Raw genomic sequence first — 23,365 nt, 5'->3', positions numbered from 1 at the left:
ACCCTGTTTCACCCTCATTAAGAGGTTCTTTAATTCCTCCTCACTTTCTGCCATCAGAGTGATATCATCTGCATATCTGAGGTTGTTGGTATTTCTTTTGGCAGTCTTAATTCCGGCTTTGGATTCATCATGGCCAGCCTGCCACATGATGTTTTCTGCATATAGGTTAAATAAGCAGGGAAACAATATACAGCCTTGTCATACTCCTTTCCCAATTTTGAACCAATCAGTTATTCCATATCCAGTTCTATCTGTTACTTCCTGTCCCACATATAGATTTCTCAGGAGATAGATAAGGTGGTCAGGCACTCCCATTTCTTTAAGAACTTGCCATAATTTGTTGTGAACCACACAGTCAAAGGCTTTTATGTAGTCAATGAAGCAGAAGTAGATGGTTTTCTGGAACTCTCTGGCTTTTTCCATAATCCAGCGAATGTTAGAAATTTGATCTCTAGTTCCTCTGCCCCTTCAGAATCCTGCTTGTACTTCTGGGAGTTCTCGGTCCACATACTGCTGAAGACTATCTTGGAGGATTTTGAGCATAACCTTGCTAGCCTGTGAAATGAGTGCAAATGTACGGTAGTTGGAGCATTCTTTGGCACTGCCCTTCTTTGGTATTGGGATGTAGACTGATCTTTTCCAGTCCTCTGGCCACTGTTGAGTTTTCCACACTTGTTGGCATATTGAATGTAGCACCTTAACAGCATCACCTTTTAAAATTTTAAATAGTTCGACTGGAACGCCATCACCTCCACTGGCCTTGTTATTAGACATGCTTTCTAAGGCCCACTTGACTTCACTATCCAGGATGTGTGGCTCAAGGTCAGCAACCACACTATCTGGGTTGTCCGGGATATCCATATCTTTCTGGTATAATTCCTCTGTGTATTCTTGCCACCTCTTCTTGATGTCTTCTGCTTCTGTTAGGTCCCTACCATTTTTGTCCTTTATCATGTCTGTCTTTACACAAAATGTTCCTTTGATATTTCCAATTTTCTTGAACAGATCTCTGGTTTTTCCCTTTCTATTATTTTCCTCTATTTCTTTGCACTGTTCATTTAAGAAGGCCCTCTTGTCTCTCCTTCCTATTCTTTGGAGGTCTGCATTCAATTTTCTGTAACTTTCCCTATCTCCCTTGCATTTTGTTTCCCTTCTCTTCTCTGCTATTGGTAAGGCCTCATTGGACAGCCATTTGGCTTTCTTGCATTTCCTTTTCTTTGGAATGGTTTTTGTTGCTGCCTCCTGTACAATATTCCGAGCCTCCATCCATAGTTCTTCAGGCACTCTGTCCACCAAATCTAGTTCCTTAAATCTGTTTGTTCTTCACTTCCACAGTGTATTCATAAGGGATTTGGTTTAGATTATACCCAGTGGTTTGTCCTATTTTCTTCAGTTTAAGCTTGAGTTTTGCTATCGGAAGCTGATGATCAGAGCCACAATCAGCTCCAGGTTTTGTTTTTGCCGACTGTATAGAGCTTCTCCATCTTTGGCTGCAGAGAACATAATCTGATTTCAGTATTGTCCATCTGATGATGTCCATGTGCAGAGTCGCCTCTTGTGTTGTTGGAAAAGAGAGTTTGTGATGACCAGCTCGTTCTCTTGACAAAACTCTATTAGCCTTTGCCCTGTTTCATTTTGAACTCCAAGGCCAAACTTACCTGTTGTTCCTTTTACTGTATCTCTTGACTCCCTACTTTAGCATTCCAGTCCTGTATAATGAGAAGAACATCTTTCTTTGGTGTCAGTTCTAGAAGGTGTTGTAAGTCTTCATAGAATTGGTCAATTTCAGCCTGTTCAGCATCAGTGGTTGGTGCATAAACTTGGATTACTCTGATGTTGAAAGGTCTGCCTTGGATTCATATTGAAATTATTCTATCATTTTTGAGAGTGTATCCCAATACAGCTTTTCACACTCTTTTGTTGACTATGAGGGCTACTCCATTTCTTCTACAGGTTTCTTGCCCACAATACAGTAGTAGATATGGTAATTGTCTGAATGTGTAATCACATTATAGGTCACATTAATGTGTAATCACATTATAGGTCACATTTATGCCTACAGACAAAAATTTAAAAACCACAGATCTCATTCTTCCTCATGTCAGTATAACACAATACTGTCATGTCTGTAAAACACAATACCATGTTCAAATCATGTTAACATGTACAACATAACCATCAAACACATGTCAAATTGGGAACTGGTTCCAATGAATTAGAGCACTGCCAGAGTGCACGAACATGGGTGTAAGACATGAATTCTCATAGATCTTCTGGATTTTTACATGGGATGAACAAAGGACTGTAATCAAAGAATAGCAACACATTTGTGATGACAGTCTGGGACATGGCATTTCAAAGAACCATATGCAAAAAAAATGAATGCAAGGCATATGTCTTAAGGATTTGCACAGAAGACCTATCCGTGCCCCGTCATGTTCAAGTTACAGAACATATCTTTGCCCATGGACTAAGCCGTGAAAATCATGTATTCCTTTCTTCATGACACTATTGTGGAGCAAAAATATGGAAATTGTACCAAGGTTCTCATAGATCCTTCTGGGTTTTAGACTGGATGCTATAAAAGAGAAATGCAAAGCATAAATCACACTACTGGGCACAGAAAAAATCACAGAACTGCTTTTTATAGCTATTTGTGGAGACCAGGGAAATTTCCATCAGCAGTAACAACCAAGTTTTGTTCACCATAGAGGGTTTGTTTGTTTCCCAATATAAATCCAGGTTAGCTAAATTATATGAGACAATATGAATATATGGAGACAGTTATTAAACCTGCCAGTTATTCCTTGTGTTCTATGTTTTTGGGCAAAGGGTCCACATACTGTGGCACTTGGGTCAATGTCGTTTGAAAGACACAATTATAGACCTCTTTGTTGTCATTAAGCAGACTAAATCAACATGGTACATTTGCAAAGAGTGATAGAAGTATGGGGCTGAAAAAAATAAGCATAAAACTGGGGAAGGGGGGGAATTAAAGATAACATTGGCAGAAATCCTGCGGCTCTCAGTCATCTTCATACGTCCATTAGGAACTGTAAGAATGAATTCACAGTAGCAAAGAATAATCCAATTGACGTGTATTTGCTATACTGTGGCCAAAAAACCTGTTGCTTAGTGTAGTAAATCTCACTAGAGTAGGCCCATGAGGATTTACTGAGTCAACTTTTGCATAAGTTCCATTGACTCAAATGGACCTATTCTGTCCTCAGCTTATTCTGCCAAAGTAAAGCCCATTTGAATCATGTTATGGGGGAAATAACTTACTACGTCACCATTTGGAACTTATGGAATTTATAAATAGCTGACGGCAAATCACCATTGATTCAGTTGGTCTACTCTAGTGTAATTTACTATGCTAAGCAACAGGATTTTGGTCAATGAGTACTGATATACGTAGACTAGAAGTATATTGAGTATATTTTTGTAGAATTGTGGAATCTGGAAATTAAGTGCTGTGCATTTCCATTTTTCTGATCCTCATAATATAAACCTCCATAGGAGCGCATAGGAATCTATATAAAATTTAGAATTCCAGTTTATTCTTAATTGTTCCAGATAGTAAAGTTACTCCAAAAATGAAAATCCATATGTTGAAATCAACTTGGATATAAGCATGAGCTTATCAAAATGAAATTTAACATGGATCTGGGAAGATTTTAGAACAAACCAGGTCAAAGTGTGGCCCGCGGGCCACATACGGCCTGCGAGCCACTCCTGTACAGACCGCCGGTCATTGCTCCAGTCCAGCCCGCCCATCACTGCTCCTGTCTGGCCTGCCTGTCACTGCTGAGTGAGCCGGAGCTTCGGCTCCGGTCACCCAGCACAGCAGTAAGCAAAACTGGCGAGATCCGACACTGGGATCTCTCAAGTTTTGACTGTGACTCTTGAGCCGCACGCTCAACAGTTTAGGGAGTTACTACATCAGCCTTGTAGTTCGTTCACCGCAGGGCCTCACCCAATGGGGGCCTATTACTACCCACCTAATGGGGGCTTATTTTTAAGTAAAGTTGGTTCGGCCCCTGGACACAGTTCAGATTTTTCATGTGGCCCCCTATAGAAATTAATTACCCACCCCTGTTTTAGAATGATTATTTAATTTGTAAGCAGTATATTTTTGGACCATAAACACTTATTTGTTAGTATTTCTCCATTCATGAAGCACATAATCCATTATACACAGAGATGCTGTTTTTGGTGACCCTATACCACTACATAAAGATTTTCAAATCTTTATGTAGTGATTAGCCTTTATGTAGTATATATGCATGTTAATAAAACTGCCAGCCTGAAATTTCATTTCCTATGTCTTCCACAAATACAAATATTAGTAGGAACATAAGTCTGTTGTGAACTACTTTTTTTTCTTTCTATTTGAGAAAGTTCTGCGATCACTATTCATAAATCAGGTTCTCTTCTAGTTCATTTTTCATTATTTTTCACTCTTAATCAGATAGCTGGTATTACTCAGTGTGGATAGAGTGATGAACTAGGACTCTGGAGACCAGGTTCTGGATCTCCACTTGGCCATGAATGCTCACTCGGGATGTGGATCTGGCAAAACCGCTCCTCAAATATTTCACTTACCTTGAAAGCTCTAATTAGTGTTGCTATAAGCCTGTTCCAGCCTAACGCACATAACTGTATTGCCTAACATTTTTAAATTGTTCTACTACTTGCATGGCTTTATCTCACATGGATTTCATAATATGAGATGGGGCCATTATAATAGTGATGCTGTATCCAAAGATACGCGTTGTATCTAGTGTTGGTTTTCCCTAGCATAAAATGCTTCAGTTTATATAGTTTTAGGCACGATGCTTTTGATAATATCCCTTCACCCACATAAACCCCTTCCTGAACTGCAGATTTGTGAAAAGTGGATGCTTTGACTATCCTGAACAGAAATGCTTTCCATTCAGAGCCATCCTTGGATAAAACCCATTGCTGTCATTTCTTTACATACGATGTATCTGGAATAGAAGCCATAACTGTGCCAATATAATTTCACTAGATAAAAGACTGGACTCATAAATTATGGCATTACTAAAGAAGAAGAAGAAGAAGAAGCCATGATCTTAATGAACATAATCAATGTGAGCTGATAACATAAAATACTGCCTGAAATCCTTAAATGCAACTGTGCACAGTAAGGCTGATGATGTCATCAGCAGTGATTTTTTAAAAAAAGAGAAATTAAACATTTCGAAGTTCTGTCTTGAGGCCTAACTTTCATCATCAGGAAGCTATGGGAACCACAGGACAGGAGGAAGTATTTAATTACTGAAAAGCACTGCCATTGAGATGATTTTACTGGCAGCCACAATTCTCAGGAATTAAAGACTTATTCTCCCTGTCCTGCAGTTCCCACAACTTCCCAACAAATAAAGTGATTACATGAGAGAGATGGGAGCCACGGGACAAATATGAGAAATATTTAATTGCTGAAAAAAAATGCTGCTGGTGCTGACATCATTATCCTTCTGTGGTATAATTGTGCAAACAGGATTTCAGCTTTTGATATAGATGAGTGTGAATGTCTGCCAGGGACTAGGCTAATTTATTTGAGGGTACATGTCAGTCCAATATGGTGGCATCCATAATGAAGTCTAGGCATTGCTCTGCCTACCTTTTTGCTCCAAAAGGAAGCTCTTGACAAGCTCTGGGACTCCTTTCTTTTTGAGGGAGTTAGGTCTATGCTAGACCACAAAGCCTTCAATTTTGGGCCTTTCTCCTAGGTGAGCCACATTAGCTTTCTGTAGTTATCTGTCTGGCAGGTGGGATTCCCAAGAATGGAGAATTGTGGGATTTATGGGGGGAGAACCTAAACGGCACACCCTGGTTTTACACTCTCAGCACTTGTGAATGGAGTCATCTAAATTGTAATTGTGCAAGCAGAAGTCACCCTGTCACAACAATAAACATACAGTATATGCACAATGGCTATAATGCATAAATAGGATGGCAGATCTTTCTGCTCTACTGTCATTGAATAGTAACTTAGCCTCTGTCTGATCCAGCAAGGATTCATATATGTGGGTCTCCTCAAGAGTTTGAATGGTTAAATTTTTTTTACTGCAAAATAGATGCTATAAATTAAATAAAATGGGGCCCTAAGTACAGTCAGGCAGTGTGTCCACTTAACTAAGGTACCTGTCTTTAGAGCAACTTAGTCTTGATAATAATCATCATTATTATTATTCATGGTACTTTGTGCTTATGCTGTTCTGTGATGCGAGATCAAAATCCTTATTGTATAAAATAACAAATAACTTCTGTAAGTGCATAAATGTTCACTCCCTACCTGGTCCTGCCATCATCTCCTCCTCTTCCTTATCTTGTCCTTCCGGGAGCCAGGCCAGCTGTCTCTGAAGATGGTGGAGGTGGAGGAAAAAGGGGAGATGATGGCAGAACCAGGTAGAGAGGTGAAAGGGGCAGCGGGAAGGGGTCAGGGGGGCATCCATTTTTGCCAATGCAAAATGAAGCACCAAGCAGAAAATAGTTCATCACTTTCTTTCCTTTAGGCAAAATGCCTTGCATGTTCAGTTCGTAGTTCGGTTTGTGCCCATCTCTAATTCTGAAACATGACTGACTATGATGACTACAATGGTTTGAGAACAGAGTGATAAAGATAATCATTAAAGATAATTTAGTGATAAAGATGGTTAATGGAATGATTTCTTTTATGTAGGAACTGTTATAAATATTGGAGACCTGGATAACTAGTGATATATCCCTAGTTTTCTTTTGGAAAATGTAGAATTTTAAAATCCTTGAAGCCTGTCTGTTTTCACAAAACTTTGCATATGCAGTTGCTCTTTTCCCAGTGTTTGCCCAAGGGAGTATTCCTCATCATTTCCACAAATTCTATTACCATATCTGTTTTTTTATTAGTAGCCATTACCATATTGCAAAGCTAAGTGATTTAGCTATTTTTTAAAACCTCATCCCCCCCTCTCACACAAAGAGACTTATACAGCAAATTTTTAAGGAATGAACAATTATAAGAATGCAGCAATATTATAATTTATTTGTCAATATTTCGTAATGTTAATATTCATAAGAGAAGGCTTTTAAGAAGTTAGTGAATGATTAGGAAAGGCCAGGGCAAAGAAATAAGTTGTAATAATCATCATTGACATAATCTGGCATTATTGGTGCCAGATATATTATGTTGTCTTAGAGTAATGTTATCAGAGAGATGGCCTTTGGCTAGTCTGCCACCAGATAAGATTCTGTGGGATAGTCAGATAATATGGCCTATCCTAAAGACCTTTGGGGGGGGTGCCTAATAAGCTGATATGGGGAGGGGGAGACTCTCTGTTGCTTAGTGCTTTTGTGTCAGTAACATCACTACGAATATGAATCAATAACAAACTCGGCCAATGCAGCTTTTATAACAGGGGTGTCACATGTTCATGAGAAGGCAAATTCCCAGGTAGATTATAGCTATAATTTATGATAAACTTCCATGTAGAAAAATTATCAGAGTGGAATCCTAAAAAGGATTCTGTCATCATTTGCTTCAATCAATGTTATCTTTTGTGATTCCCAATACGCTAAAAAGCCTTGTCAACCAAAAATCAAAATACCAGGTCAGCGTAGCAGTGAGAATGGTAATATCACCAACTCTTACTGGTTCTGTTTAGCATAATATCTACCTACCAGGTCCGTGATGTTGGTTTTTAAGCCACAGCTTCTCCTTAGAACTGGAATAATTTCCACAGGAGGACATTAATTAATTAATTAATTGATTGATTGATTGATTGATTGATTGATTGATTGATTAATCAATCAATCAATTAATTAATTAATTAATTAATTAATTTAGTGATCACTCAGGCAAAGATACAACACATTCCTTAACCATTTCTTAACATCTGGCCTCTTGGAACTATCCACTAGTCTGGCCAGGCACCATGAAACTATTTGATCCCCTCTGAATTTCCGTCCAAATATTTGTTGAAGTTCTTTCAGATTATCAGTCTTGCAACCATTATTTTGAAATGATGATGGTGGCGGTGTGTGTGTGTGTGTGTGTGTGTGTGTGTGTGTGTGTGTGTGTGTGTGTGTGTGTGTGTGTGTGTGTGTGTGTGTGTGTGTGTGCAGTGTCAAGGAAACTCACACTTTCTCTTTTGATCTTTAGTATAACATACAAACAGATCAGTACAGAAGTTGTGATAACGTCTCTGCCAAATCATCAGATAGTGATGTCAGTGATGTGTCAGCTATTTCCCGTACCAGCAGTGCCTCTCGCCTCAGCAGCACAAGCTTTATGTCAGAGCAATCAGAACGCCCTAGGGGCAGAATCAGGTGAGTTTGCAATATAGTTTTAAATCACTCCATTCTTCTCTGTTTCTGCCAACTACAGCCGTGTATCTATTTCCCCAGTATATACAAATGATAATTATTAGGTGCAAAAAAAGGGGGGGGGGCTACAGCAAGCTTTGGATATCTATAGCTTCACACAATATGGATAATAAACCCAGAAAACTGAATGTTCTGAACATTGGGTCAACTAGAAATTCAAATGTTCACAAAAGTGTTCATTGTAAAGCTGTAGTAATAAAATCATATGAGTATATACCATGCAAGAGTGGTTGGGTACCTCTATAGCAGTCAGGAAGATTAATCACGAAGAGTCAAGTTTTCAGGAATGCTGCTGAAATATTGGTGTGTTTTCTTGAAAAGATGTTTCTAATCGTACTAGAAATTCTGCCCTTTCCCTGTAAACAAGAGGCAGATAGGTTCAGTGGTGACACAGTTAACACTATGGAATGTTTGTACACACACAGTACAAAGATCATGCATTATTTCTGAGTTTGTCTTCCCCCTTTGCTGATGTAACTTTGGACCATTTAAATCTAATCCTGGTTGCACAGATACACTTGCCTGCCTTGCCCCCAAAGCAGTCTTTACTCGCCTTCACTGAGAAAGCCAATTGCAAGGGTTTCCCCTATATAATCAGTAAGATGAGTACAGATTCTATGGTTGGGACTCTATGCAAATTCCCCCTCCTCCCATACATACTCATTTCCCAATATGAATTTTTATCTTCACAGGAGTCAGTCACAGGTAAAGGTCTTCATGTGAAGAAGATCTTTCACATGACCAGGGGCAACATTCAGGTGTCTCTCAGCTGTTTTCCCTGTGTGTTCCAGTAACAGTGATCACAATGGCTGCATTGGGCAGTAGCAGTATATTTAATGATCCGGGACCTGAGAACACTATGGGACCGCATTTGTAGGAACACAGCAGGAGCTCCGGTTGTACGGAGAACATTCCATTGGCCGATGAACCTCCTCGTGCCTGTGTCTGAACAGATTTTACATGTAAAAATAGAATCAGTTCATGTTAGCTTTTTCAGCTAGTGGTTAACCATAAATTCCTCCACATGCTGGAGCATCCTGGGAAATGCCATCTTTTATGTGGATAATGACTATGACAGTCAGCCTGTTGCCTTCTTCAGTTAACTATGAAATGCAATTTAGACACTTTCAGAAAACCAATTGGAAAAACTGGTAAAAGAGAATTTATATGTGTCAATAACTGGCTATCCGAGGCACATTCTCTCACATCGCAAACACAGCAAGCACTCCATCAATACATTTAAAAAACACATTTTATACATTTTTTTGGAGACGGTGATATGCCTCTTTCCATTAAAGGAATCCATCACATCAATTGCCACCTCAAATGGTTTTTGTTTTCTGAGCCTATCCATTGTCATACTTTCATGTTATAAATGGATTTGTCTTTTCTTTATTGTGGGGGAGGGATGCTGAATGAATTGGTTTACTGAAAGTTGAAGTTTTGCATGGGACAGATCAGAATCTACCTTTTCTTCTGTTGAAAGAATGACTTGTCTGTGATTGGAAACAGGTATCTGACACCAATTGATTATAAAACAAAGGATATGATTCCAGCACTCTAATGCAGAGTAACATCCTGTAACTGCAAAGGTTGCTGAACTGCAACTCCCCCAATATCATATTGTTTCTGTTTTGCCTAGGACTGACAGGAGTTGCAATCCAGAGTCATCAAGAGGGTTACCAAAAAAAATAAAATCACCAATCCTCTTAGTGGTTTCCAAACTTTTTTGAGTCACACCCCTTTTATAATAGCCAAGTAACCTGCAACTCTTCCTGCCATGTTTGCATAAAAAAGCATTTTAATGGGTTAAAGTAATCTCTTCTCAGAAAGTAGAGGCTTCTTTCTCCCCTAAAGGGCCTGTTTCCCATACATATACATATAGACTCATGTCCCGTTCTGAAAAGTGAAAGAAGAAATTATTTAACAAGGGCTGCAATACATATAAGATGAGCCATGATATTCCCCAAAACACTTTGTGACTTCCTTAGAGTTCACAACCCCCAGGTTGGAAAACATTGCTCTAGTTTAAGTCAGTGGATTTAAGTGTTCAGTATCAAATGTGTAATATACATCTGAAACTGTATAACATTGCTTAATAATTTAGATGCATATACAGTTATCTACATATATTGCAGTCTGTGACGCAAGTCCTTGACAAATGCTTCTGCAGTATTGTTGTTACTGAGTCAATGGTGGGAAGGTTCACATTTCATTAAAAACTCACATTTCTGACTTGTCGATTTTGGTGACATCACAGCAGTACAACCAGTGGCTGGAAGGACATGCAAACATACATACCTGTAATACTTTCTGGCCTCATGGAAGCCGTAATGTCTTTCCCTTGGGGAAGGCAAGGACTGAGGCCTTGTCCCGAGACCAAAAGAGTCTGTGCTCAGTGAGATACCAAGCAACTACAGCTAAAAACAGAAATTTGCAGACAATTGGAAAAAATCTATTGCTGCTTGCAAAGTATATATTGCAGTGTTTTTGGTCATACTTTTGCCTAACATGTATTTGAAGCACTACAAAAACAATGCAAAATTGTTTTGCTTGATATGTTTTGCTTGAAGATGTGTGTGTGTGTGTGTGTGTGTGTCCCAGACAATGAGCTTTCTTTCATACAACCTCCATCCCTCTGGGAGAGCACTGTCTGTCTCTAGTACAACACATGGATGGCAGGATTGTTATGGTGCCTGCTTCTGGTGATGCAGTTCTGTGCACAGCCATTAGCAGTGCCTGTGAATTAATCTGGGGTGGAATGGTGAATAGCATACATACACCCTGGTCCTATAAAGACACATGGAGCATAGATAGGAGGGTTTATTTAGATGTATCAGGGCTATTTATTGCCTCTTAGAAACCTCTCTCGAAGATTTAAACATTATCATTGACAGTCATTTTTCAAGAACTAAAAAAGGTTGGAAAAGACTTGGACACAACTTGTAAAACATATGGAAAATATTATTTGACACATGCACGAATCCTGGAAAACTCTTAAAATTCCAATTATATTTTTACCTGTAAAGCTAATATGTTCATTAGGATTGTTGCATAAGTTTTTATTTTTAAGTGGTTTCAGTTAATTAAATTGTTTTATGTCACTGTCCAGCACCCTCCCGTTTTTGCTTGTTAAGCACAAATGTCTATGGATAAGAGTAGCAATGTTGACAAGATATATAATGAGATTTCTACATCTTGAAAAACTAATAGTGGTAGATAAATTCATGCTGTGCTTCAGAGAATTCAGAGCATAAGCCTGTACAGCTATAACAAATCAATTATCATGGTATGAAATACTGAAAGAGAAAATTCAAAAAATATTTCTGCCCCTCCTCCCAGAAGTAACGAACTATAAGCTAAATCCAATTTTATGGCCACTTTGGGTAGACATATTTAAAAGAATGGAACGTGTTGCTTAACACGAATTTTAAGTCCCCTTGATTTCTGTGGTCTGTTCAAGCTGAGATTAATTTGGTTTCTGTCTTATTTGGGTAGAAGTAGTTTTTGAAATTAAAAGTTGGGTGGTTCGTGCTCTCTCTCTTTTTTGCTTGCTTGTTTCCTTTTCATCTTTGTTATTGTTGTTTGTGCTTTGAGTATTTTGAAATCTCATGTGAATACAATGTTAGTACATGTAGTGCCTTGTTTTCATTTTGAGTTATCTACCTTTAATTTTGCATGCCTGCATGTTGTGAATATGGAAAGGTCAAAGTCTTTAGAGATCTGCAAAACTGATGGGAAAAAGGACAGAAGGATATCATGGGAATTAGATGACAAGACGGGGGACTGTGGAAAGACAATGACTGTGGAAGAAAAGAAAAGGAGAAGGCATACTGTGGCTGATGTGAGGTAAAGGTTAGCTTCCTTACCTTGTGTATTAACCCCAGTAAGCATAGTTGTCATTATTTTACTGACCTGGAGAACTGGATGTTGTCCTGGCTTATTCATTGTTTGCTTACACTCTAGGGAAATTACGTGTTCACTTTCTAAAGTTTATTTTCGGGGTGCGTGTGTCTTTGTGTGTGCGTCTTTTCCTCCCCCTCCTTTTTTGCAACTTTGAACATATATAGAAAGTTGATTTCACAACTACCTTTAGTTCTGTTGTACTCAATTACTCTGAATGTCACAACGATACTAGAGACAGAAGCATCACTCCCATTCATAAAAAATTCTTCTGTTCCACTGTTCGTCTAATGTTTGCCCCTGTGTCATTCCCACAAAGTATAAAAATGTTTGTTTACAATTGTAGGTAGATTCTATAGCTGCACATATGCATAGTTTACTTATTTCCTGTGGAAGACCTCACTTAATTTAATTTTAGTTATCTTTTTCTGGTCTAGCAATGCTGGAAGAATAGGGTTCGAATTTGTGCAGGGGCACATTTTCTAAACAGTTTGAAAACTTAGTAGCAAGACTTTGAGCACAATAAAAGGTATAACTGTTTTGGAAAGAAAATAACTAATTTAACATGGGTATTTTTTCTAGTGTCAACTATTTTAATGTTTTTTATTTTTGTATCCAAAAAGTGTTCATGCAAGTGTAATAAAAAATTATGCCTGTATGAATGTGCCAGATGTTACACCTGGAAACAAAGAACAATCAATTGTGTATCCTTGGCATGAACAATTGCACAATGTGCTTGGTGGATGTGCTTCATGAGTAATTAGATGATAAATTGTTCCACTCAACAGTGTTTTGCCCATTGTATACATTCAACGGAATTTTTTTTGTTCTCCTCATTCATTAACTGGAGGTTGTTGTATAACAAACATTCATGAAACCCTGTTGTTCAAAAAGGCCTGTTGGCTTCCTTCACATTTATAATGCAATAATTGAAATGAAGTACCATATTTTTCCATCTATAAGACTATACTTTTGTTTAAAAATTTTAGACTGAAAATTGAGGGTTGTCTTATACACGGAAGTAAGCTGAAGAGAGTACAAAAACAAGTGGAGGGGAGAGCAGGGATCAAATTGTTCCTGCAGGGCTTTGATCCCTACTTTCCCATCCACTTGCTACTCCTTAGCAAAGGAAAGCAGGGATCAAAGTGCCGCAGGATTGCTTTGATCCCTGCTTTCCCCTCTGCTTGCTAAGTCCCATGGGCCTTAACAAAAGGAGGGGGGAAAGAATCAAAGCAATCCTGTGGCTGTAGAAGGGGGAAAGGGGTCAAAATGATCATGCAGTTGCAGGATTGCTTTGATCCCTTTCCCTCTCCTTTTCCTAAGCGCCGCGGGGCTTAGCATGAAGGGAGAAAGCAGGGATCAAAGCGATCCTGCAGCACATTGATCCCTTTCCCCCTACACTTGCTAAGCCCCACTTAGATTTCTTAATTTTGGCTTAGAAAAGTCGGGGGCCTCTTATACATGGGGGCATCTTATACACGGAAAAATACAGTAACTAATTTCATGCTGGCAAAGCAAGCATCCGACAGCAGAGAATTTGGCCTTGTGGCTAGTGGATTTATCTGTCTTTCCTTTTTTCTCTTTTCCTGTCTTTCCACACTCATGCTTGTTGATGTGTCTTCATTTCATGCTTATACGATGTTTGCCAAAACAAACAGCCGAGTCCTGTTACAAATTTGTAAGTGGTTGTGCCCTCTGGCTTGCTGTTCATCGTGCTGCTGGAGTGCAGTCAGGCACACAACTGTTCACCCAACAAGTGGATATAGGGAAGTACAGTGGACAGCAAAGCAGAGTGGAGAGGTAGAATCATTGGCAAGACTCATATTTTGTAATTACAGAAGGCAAATGGTATTCTAGAAAATAAATGTGTTAGTCTTTAAGAATATGCTGTTTCCTCCATCTTCAGAAGGAGATGGATAATAGAGCTCATCCAGAAATTATATTCTTAATCTGTGTGAATTTTTTCAAAATATACTGTTGCATGTAAAGTATATGCATAATATGGCAGATTGGGCTTAAAGACTAGCATCAGCTTGTATTATGATGATTGGAGAAAATGCTAGGTTTTTGCACCTCTTCAGAGCAGGTTGTGTTGGCAGTGGGGGCAACAGATCAGTAGACATACCTCACTGGATCCTGGCCTTTGTTAACATTTATGAAGGCAAAAGCAATAATGATATTCAGGATATGGACAGAATGGGGCTCTATTGAAACTGAGACAGAATTTCAGCATCTATCTTGGGATTCAAGTACATTTCATACCAGTTGCTTTTCCATACCAATCATAAAAATTTCTTCATTAGCTATTCTCAACCTGGGATTTTTTGTTTGCTTGTTTGTTTGTTTTTGGCCATGGCCATAAACACAATATGAAAGAAATATAGGCCAAATCAAGATTGTATAAATTACAAAATGAACTTTATGGGATAGTGTGTGAAGAACTATTTCCAGTCTGTGCCTCCCTTCAAATGTGCCAGCCACCGCCGCCCCCCCCGAGGCCATATGACCCCCTTTGAGAATGGCTGAATAAAACTGTTGTTTAAATTATATGTGGGGGGAAATTAAACTGACAGATTTGCCCATCAAGGCCCAGGGCTCTACTCTTACAAGTCTCACTTGAATCGCTGTGTTTCTTAGTGCTGAAAACAAGGGCTGCCATCTCTTTTCCCCAAGAACCTCCTTGTGTTTGGCATCCACATGGTAGGTAGGTACAACTTGGTTCTTTCCAGTAGGGAAATGTGTGTGCCTAATATCTGTACCCCCGTGACTACCACAGAGTCCACCAGTTTTAAAAAATCGAGTTCCCATTAAAAGTACTGTAATTCCTTATCCCACCACCTGTGGTTTTTTTATGTGCATGCAGCTTTCTGCCAGAAACATTTGCTGGTAATATGATGACAGGGTTCCTCCTTCTTGTACAACCTTCCATTCCTGCTAATTTTAGAGGGAAGTGTTCTATCTTTAATTAAAAGCGAATTGTTTTCCTGTATGCACGGGGGGGGGGGGGGTAGGCCCAGTATGTGCTATGCTATGCAAAAATCTACCAACTCCCAGATTATCCTTTTCCCTCTTTCTCTGCCCCATTGCACCCACACAGAGGAAACCTTATTTGAAAACAGGAAAGGATGTGTAATTTTATCCTGCATGGAAGCAGAAGGCATAAAAATGTAAAATGGCTGTGGAATGCAGCATCTGTCTGTGGTACAGTTTATACTGTGGTATGTTGTTGCTGCCCAAGATTTGCTCTAGTAAAGCTAAATAAAGAAATGCTTTAGGTGATTTCCTTTTAGGTTCACCTTTAGTCTAAGGTCAGCAAGATGAGTTGTAGGGTTTCACTACAGGTTTGCTGTGGACATAGCAGGATGAATTAGCTGTGGTTATCATAAAGCTTGGATCTGGCAGGCTGCAGATTTTTCTGTGGCTCATCATCAGATTCCAGCTTTGCATCACATTAGGCCCACAAAAACATGCATAAATTAGCATTTTACCAGAGTCTTGAATGGGACTGAGTCCCCAGCAGGTTTGCTCTGCAGTTTGCATAGGACTGCAAGCTAAGCTGCTAGAAGAATCAGGTTAATGATGTTTTTTTTCTAGCCAAGGGTGGTTTTTGTTGTCTGTTTGTTTGTTTTGTTTTACAATGGCTGTCAAAAAGGCCCACTGAATACAATTTGGGGGAGCACTTAAATGTGGCACACTTCAAGTAACAGTTTAGCTTATTTTTAGAAGTGTGTTCCTCATTAAAAAAAGAAGTGATTATCTTCCCCTTTAGTCCAGGAGTGCTACTTGCTCTGAAGTTATTAGTATTCATGAGCAGCCTCCTTGCAAAGGGCTTCATAGGGGCTCAGAATTAGTTTGTGATTCTGTTTTTGGCAGAGAAAGCAGAAAGCATAGCAAGTGGCACTGGTGAAAGGGAGTGATCCTGTCTAAAGACCAGGGTCACTAAGCCTATATACCAACATCGACGAAGACCATGGATTATTGATGTTTTTTTATTGCACTGAAGAACTATCATGGAATGGGAGCGACCTACTAATGAATAAAAATATCAGAGATTTCTCTTTCTGAGAGATCAGCATGACTGGGAAAGTGTGCTAAAATTTCAGAACAACTGTGACGGAACTGATTACGGAAAAAGATGTATTTTCATAGAGTACATAGGTGAGTTACTTTAGAAAGAACCTGATGAATAACTATATAGTATATTTGCTTTCAGTTTTGTCATTATTATGTGTACAACTGAGGCACAGAGACTAAACAATCACCAATTTGACAACCTTTTAATATCAACATTAATCTATTTTTCATTGTCCCATACTTATTTAATCTACCTACTATTTTGTATGTAATTGACCTATGTAATTAACCTTGAAGTAATCGAAATGTGTTGTTTCTGCATGTCACCTAATTTGCCTGCTTCTTAGGGAATAGAGCATGTCCTTTAATTTATTCCCAGTTTGGTCAAATCGCACAACTTAAACTAAGCCTTATGAAAAGTGCAGCAGAATACAACTTGAAATAAATGCTATTGTATGTAATCTTGGTGAATTAAACAGCTCTTTTTCTGACAAGGCAAGTTTGCCATGTTAAGCAATCCTTATGTGGCTGCCAGGACAACAGGAATCTCATACTTCATTGGCTGGGGCACGAAACCTCTATGGGTGCTGTTCTGCTTATTCACAGGGACTTTTGTGATTTTTCCCTCCAGTTATAGCTCCCGGAAAATCTGCAAGGAACTTTAAACACCTAAATAAATGCCCCCCCCCCAGTCATTTAAATATATGGAGGAGGGCTGCTTATTTCACAGTCATGGAAACTCTGGATATATAATCAACTACTTACAGGATGGTGTAATCGCTGCTTGAATGTGTGCCTTTCTTAATGATAAGGGCATAACGTGAAGCAGGACAAAACAATCTGGGTCCATATGTAAAGACAGGGAGAATATTTAGGTCAGAATGCAAAGCCTAGTTTAGACATACTCAAGGGCTTTGGTATGCCCAGTGGGGCTTTAATGTTTCATCTTTGACTCTTAAATGCCAAGCTATTTCACAAACAAACTTTGAATGCCGCTGCATTTTCCAAAGGGCTTTGTGTGATATGTGACAGTGAGGAAACACAATCTTAATCCTAGGTAGACAGCTTGTTTAGATACTTACGTAAGAGCATATGAATCTGCTTTGTACGATATTACTACCTAGACCAACGCTGTCGACACTGAAGGGTACCAGCTTTGCAAAGGTTCCTGCAGAAAGTGTTATCTAGAGACAGTGGAAATTGAACTTGGGCTACTCTGTGTGCAAAGCAAATGCTCTGCCACTGTGCTGTGGTCCTTCCCCACTTAAAGGGATTATAGATTATCAATGTGATAGTCTTTAGATCTATGCCACATTATAAAGTGTTGTTGAAACCATCAATGTTCAAAAGTAGGTTGGCATCCAACACAATGGAATTTCAGTTGCTTATTCCAAAATAGAAGCCCAGTTTCCCAGTAGGTATGTGGAATTAGCTGCAACCTTGCCTGGATTTCAGTACTATAATAAAGCTCTGCTTAATAGTAAGGGGCAAACCTTTAAAATGATACAGAATTGATTAATCCGAACAACCTCTCTGGCATCTTGAATGCTAGGACGGAAGCATACTGTAATGCCAGGAATCCTTGAAAAAGTAACTGAGTTACTCTGAGTTCTTAATATGAACATTGATACCCTGGTAAATTACATGTTCCAGGGCTCCCTGTGCCAGGGCTGATGACGACTCCTGGCAGTGCTATTGGGGGTATGTCATCTGTAGCATGCTTCATGTCATAATTAGATCATCATGTGTCCCAGAGAACCTCATTTTCAGGAACTGGGAGTACTTTGATTTGTTGCTTTTGTAGCAATCAAAATGCCAGGAATGGAGGCTTCAGAGGCAAGAGGCCTCTAGAAAGATGTGCCTATGAAGAAAATGGCCTCTCCACGCCTCCTACCACTGAGGAGATAGTTCAGAGTGTTGTCGTGGTTAAACTCATTTTAATCTCAAAACTAACAGCTCCAGTTAGAAATATAATGGTATAAAAATGATATACATAAAAAGGGTTTATTCAGAATCATCTACACACATTCCACAAACAACTGTACTTGTAGAACCCTGTTTTGTTTCAGGATTTCATTGGAGTATTATGTAAACTCTTTTTCCTTTTCTTTCCTTTCTTACCTTAGAAGCTCATGAAAAACTACTGAGCAGCAAAAAAAAAAAAAAATTGAAATACAGTGGTGCCTCGCTTAACGATGTTAATTGGTTCCAAAAAAACATCGCTATGGGAAAACATCATTAAGCGAAACGCGTTTTCCCATAGAGATGCATTGAAAACTGGTTAATCCGTTCCAATAGGCACGGATTGCCGTCCTTAAGCAAAAAAACCCATAGGAAACATCGTTAAGTGATACAATGTTTCCTCCATTGGAATGCATTGAAGCCTATTCAATGAATTTCAATGGTTTTGCAATGTCCATTTTTGCAAATTTAAGTGTGTCTTAAAAGGTTCAAAAACTGTTTTAAATGCTTGGAATTGTTAGTGCACCTTCTAAAACGGGTGCAAACTTAATTTGGCTTTGATCTGACTTTTCGTTAATTTTTGCTGATTTTTTCCCCCACCAACTTTTGGCAGCTGTCAAAATTTGACAGCTCCATGCTTTCCTATGGGGAGAAAAAAGTTCACAAAAAATTAACGAAGACTCAGAACGAAGCCAAACTAAGTCTGCACAGGTTTTGCAAGGTGCTCTAACGAATCCAAGCATTTAAAACAGTTTCTGAGTCTTCGTTAATTTATTGCAGATTTTTTTCTCCCCCATAGGAAACAATGGAGCTGTCAAAAGTTGGGCTCCATTGTTTCCTATGTGGGAGGAAAAATTTCACAAAAAATTAACAAAAAGTCAGCAACTGTTTTAAATGCTTGGGTTCATTAAAGCACCTTCTAAATCGTGTGCAAACGTAGTTTGGCTTTGTTCTGAGTCTTCATTAATTTTTTGTGAATTTTTTTGTCCCCCATAGGAAACAATGGAGCCCAACTTTTGACAGCTCCATTGTTTCCTATGGGGGAGAAAAAAATTCACCAAAGATTAACGAAAAGTCAGATCACAGCCAAATTAAGTTTGCACATGTTTTAGAAGGTGCACTAACGATTCCAAGTATTTAAAACATTTTTGAACATTTTAAGACACTTTTAAAATTGAAAAAACGTTAAGCGAAATGGGGGACCTAAAAATGCATTCGCTATGCGAAGCATGGTCCTGAAATCGCTAAGCGAAAATCGCCCATAGGAAACATCGTTAAATGATGCATAGAATTCTTTAAAAAACCATCGTTAAGCAAAAACATCGCTAAACGAGGCAATCGTTAAGCGAGGCACCACTGTAACATGAACTTCAATTATCTTGTTGCTGAATATCAACAACAAATTTAGCAACTGCTACAGAGAAATAGCAATTGCTACAGTAGCAATTGCTACTTCTGGTAGTGTAGGAACAAGGTATCCAGAGAATGGTATTTCCAATAAATCAAATAAAAGTTTGATTGCAATTGCATAAAAAGGGCCCAGGATAGGTGAAAAAGCAGCCAGGCTAGTGCTGTCACATGGACAAACTCTGTCAATGTAAGGTTGCCCTGACAATCTTCCTTGCATCTCCTTTGAAGGAACAATATTCAGTCTTGTGTATTAAAAGGCTCTGCAGACACACGAAACAGTTAGATGGAAAAAATATGACAGATTTCTCATAAGAATTGGGATACCAAAGAAGGAGCGAGAACATACTTGTTGAGTTCTCATTTATGTACTAGCCAAATCTATTTGGTGAATCTGATTCCTTATACAAAATCTTGATTCTCTTTCACCCGTGACCCTAATTCATTCTTGTGATAAAACCAGAACCTCTAGCTTGCTATCTAGTTTCTGCCAGGAGGATCTAAAATGATTTTCCTGTAGTAGGGCAAGAAAGATCTCTCAGAAAAGATGACTTACATCAAAGGCCTATTTCCATGCTCTCGCCTGTCTTGAGAGCAGACAAAAGAAAATCTTTCTTTACCCAGCATGTTCTTAGTCTGTGGAACTACTTGCCACATGGTGTGGTGAAGACATCTGGCCTAGATTGGACAAATTAATAGAGGAAAAGTCCATCGCAGGTTACAAGCCATGATAGGGAGGTATTATCTCCAGGCTTAAAAGGAAGGTACCTCAAAATGCCAGGTGCAGGGGAGGGGTATCAGGAGACAGGTGTCTACTTGTCTTGTGTGCTCCCGGAGGCATTTGATGGAGCCTCTGTGAGATATAGGAAGCTGGACTGGGTGGGCCCTTGGCCTGATCCAGCAGGGCTCTTCTTATGTTCTTATGTTCTTAATTCCTTGTAAAACCAATTTGTTCTTGGTCCGTGATATTCTTGGCCTCTAGCCAATCCTGCAGTCGGTCTAGGTAAGCTCTCTTTAAAGGTATTGTTTCCAAAACCAATACCTGATGTGCCATGTCCATGTAACATGTTTTTGATTTTATTCTTTGATCCTGGTAAGATTCAAACAGAAAGGAAAGTAGTACTGTACTCTTCTTATTCCTTTATCATATATATTTAAAGATATGGAGCAAGAATTAGCTATAAAATAGTACCTTCATGTTGACTGCATTCTGTCTCTATCCTACAAAATACAACTATTTGTTGCTCTTCAGTACTAGTGCCAACAGGATGTATTATAGTACAACTCAATTGCTGAATTGTTATTTCAAACCAGCAAAGATCAGAGCATTCCTAACTCTGATTAAAAGTACCAGGAATCGAATCAGCTATTTCTCCCCCGCTTTCCTTTATTTTGTTGTTATTCGGATGTCTTTGGCTTGATGATCACAACAATAGTGATAGCAATCAAAACAGTGTGATTCTGCACACATTTGCTCCTCTGTGGGTAATTTCTTTATATAAAAATATGAATGGTCACATCATATAGATAGAATGCATATGACATAAATGCTTCTTAACAGCTTCACCATTCCTCCTTCAGAGCTGCCATAAGACATTTGTATGTAAACCAATCTACATTAGTACCTCGGTTTACGAATGCCTCGGTTGACGTAATTTTCTGTTTATGAACGGAAATCCATTGAAAATAATGCCTCGGTTTGCAATTTTTTTCTTTTTGCAATATTAGGCAAGTTTCCCCAGGATTCATTGTGCCTGGAGGTTTATAGTGCCACCCTGTTCCTATGGCAAACCACATTTTGGTTTACAAATTTTTTTGCATTACGTAACATCCTGGAGAACGCATTAAATTTGTAAACCAAAGTACACCTGTAGTATTTTAGAAAATCACTCATACATTATAGTGTGGTGTACACTGGGATCCAAATATAGGGAGTGTCTTTGCTATACTTAGGAAATTCATGAATTTCTATGAAGTTCGTGAAGTTCTATAGAACTCTGACTATCTGACAGAGTTCTAACTCCTGTCCTCTGAAGATGCCGGCCACAGAGACTAGCGAAACGTTAGGAAGAAAAACCTTCAGAACATGGCCAAACAGTCCGAAAAACCTACAACAACCATTGGATCCCGGCATGTGAAAGCCTTCAAGAATACATACCGTATTTTTCACACTATAAGACGCACTATTTTCCCCACAAAACAGGGGGGTGGAAAGTCTGTGCGTCTTATGGAGCGAAGAAAACAGATTATTTTTTTTCCTGTTTTCTTCTCCTAAAAATGTGGTGCGTCTTATGGAGAGGTGCATCTAATGGCGTGAAAAATACGGTAATTGATAACAGTTTTAGCCAAAGCTATTGGAAAGATGAAAGTTATAATGAGTTGCCATAGGGTATGTGTTTACTATATAGTCACATTCGTCTAGTTCTAATAGACATGAAATAACATCTAGCCAAGGGGCCCTCCTGAAAAAGCCATCCCTCAAGGAGGTAAGAGGTATGGCTTGTAGACAAAGGGCCTTTTTGGCAGCTGCCCCCAGACTATGAAACACCATTCCGAGGGAGATTTGTCTGGCGCAGATGCTGTTGCAGAAGATTTTTAATTGAGATAATATCAATATGGGTCCTGATGGCAATTTTTAGAGCACTGTATTTTTAATTGTATTTTAATTGTTTTATCTTTTTATTGTATTCAAATTGTTGTAAGCCAACCAGAGACATTTGGGTAGTGTGGATGGCATGTAAGTTAAATAAATAAACTTTCCTCTGTTAATGTTTTTCTAATTAATTCACTGGTACACATCTTCAGATAGGAAGTTCATTAGAAAAAATGTTTGGTTAGTTGGTTTGATTTCTCCCATTTAAGCCAACAGTACTTGAAAGTGTTCTGAATGGATTCTTCTGACTGATTATAGCCTCTATCTGCCCATGAACATTTTACACATCAGCTGTTGCTTCAATACTATTAATGAATTGTTAATTTGCATAACTCTTGTCATTTGCACTGCCTGTTTTGAGTTCAACAACATTTCTAATAAGTCAAGCTATAATTTTCTCTATAATTTTGTCCAGACTATCCACACACGGAGTGTATATCTTTTAAATTTTTGATTGCAGTCTTACTGAACCAAAACAAAACTTACTTCTGAGTAGGTGTGCATTGAATTGCATTACAATTCTATGTAATATCTGTAGACACTAATATGTAGATATCAGATGTTATCTGACTTTATCATTTAATTTATGGGGAAGTATCCCTTTGGCAATGTGGAACAGTTCCTTAGGGTGTTTAGATTTATGCAGGCAAGATTAAACAGAATGTTCTCAAAGAGAATGTCCTTGGTTTCAAACATATATTTGATTAGAGAAATAAAATTAAATTGACATTGCCAGTGAGTGCATACTAATGGTATTTTTAAAAAGACCTTCATACTACTACTATTACTACTACTTCCGCTCCTGCTACTTCTGGTTCTTCATTTGTTTGCAGGTTCACAAAATATTTTAACCAAGGAATGTAGGTGTCAAGTTGATTTTAGTGCCTTCAAGGATCACAGGATTCCACTTATTCCAATGTAACTATTCTGTAGCCTGGGTATAGATGTTCCCTCTCTTTGTGTGGTTTCCCTCTTCGG

General features: G+C 38.7%; 1 protein-coding gene across 50 annotated transcripts in view; it reads left to right on the top strand.

Moving 5' to 3' along the window:
- The window catches only part of RIMS1 (regulating synaptic membrane exocytosis 1), a 324,125-nt gene that overhangs the window by 256,209 nt on the left and 44,551 nt on the right, over positions 1–23,365 (top strand). For 40 of the 50 annotated variants that reach the window (XM_072999690.2, XM_078385861.1, XM_072999951.2 and 37 more), the window contains 2 exons: positions 8,165–8,331; positions 12,094–12,237. In XM_072999690.2, the coding sequence (XP_072855791.2) occupies positions 8,165–8,331; positions 12,094–12,237 (311 nt within the window). The remainder of the gene's footprint in view (positions 1–8,164; positions 8,332–12,093; positions 12,238–23,365) is intronic. The other 10 variants (XM_072999957.2, XM_078385965.1, XM_072999958.2 and 7 more) reach the window with 1 other exon arrangement.

The sequence above is a fragment of the Pogona vitticeps genome, chromosome 1 (genome assembly GCF_051106095.1).
Source record: "Pogona vitticeps strain Pit_001003342236 chromosome 1, PviZW2.1, whole genome shotgun sequence".
Classification (NCBI taxonomy): domain Eukaryota; kingdom Metazoa; phylum Chordata; class Lepidosauria; order Squamata; family Agamidae; genus Pogona; species Pogona vitticeps.
This window is presented reverse-complemented; position numbering and strand designations above follow the sequence as displayed.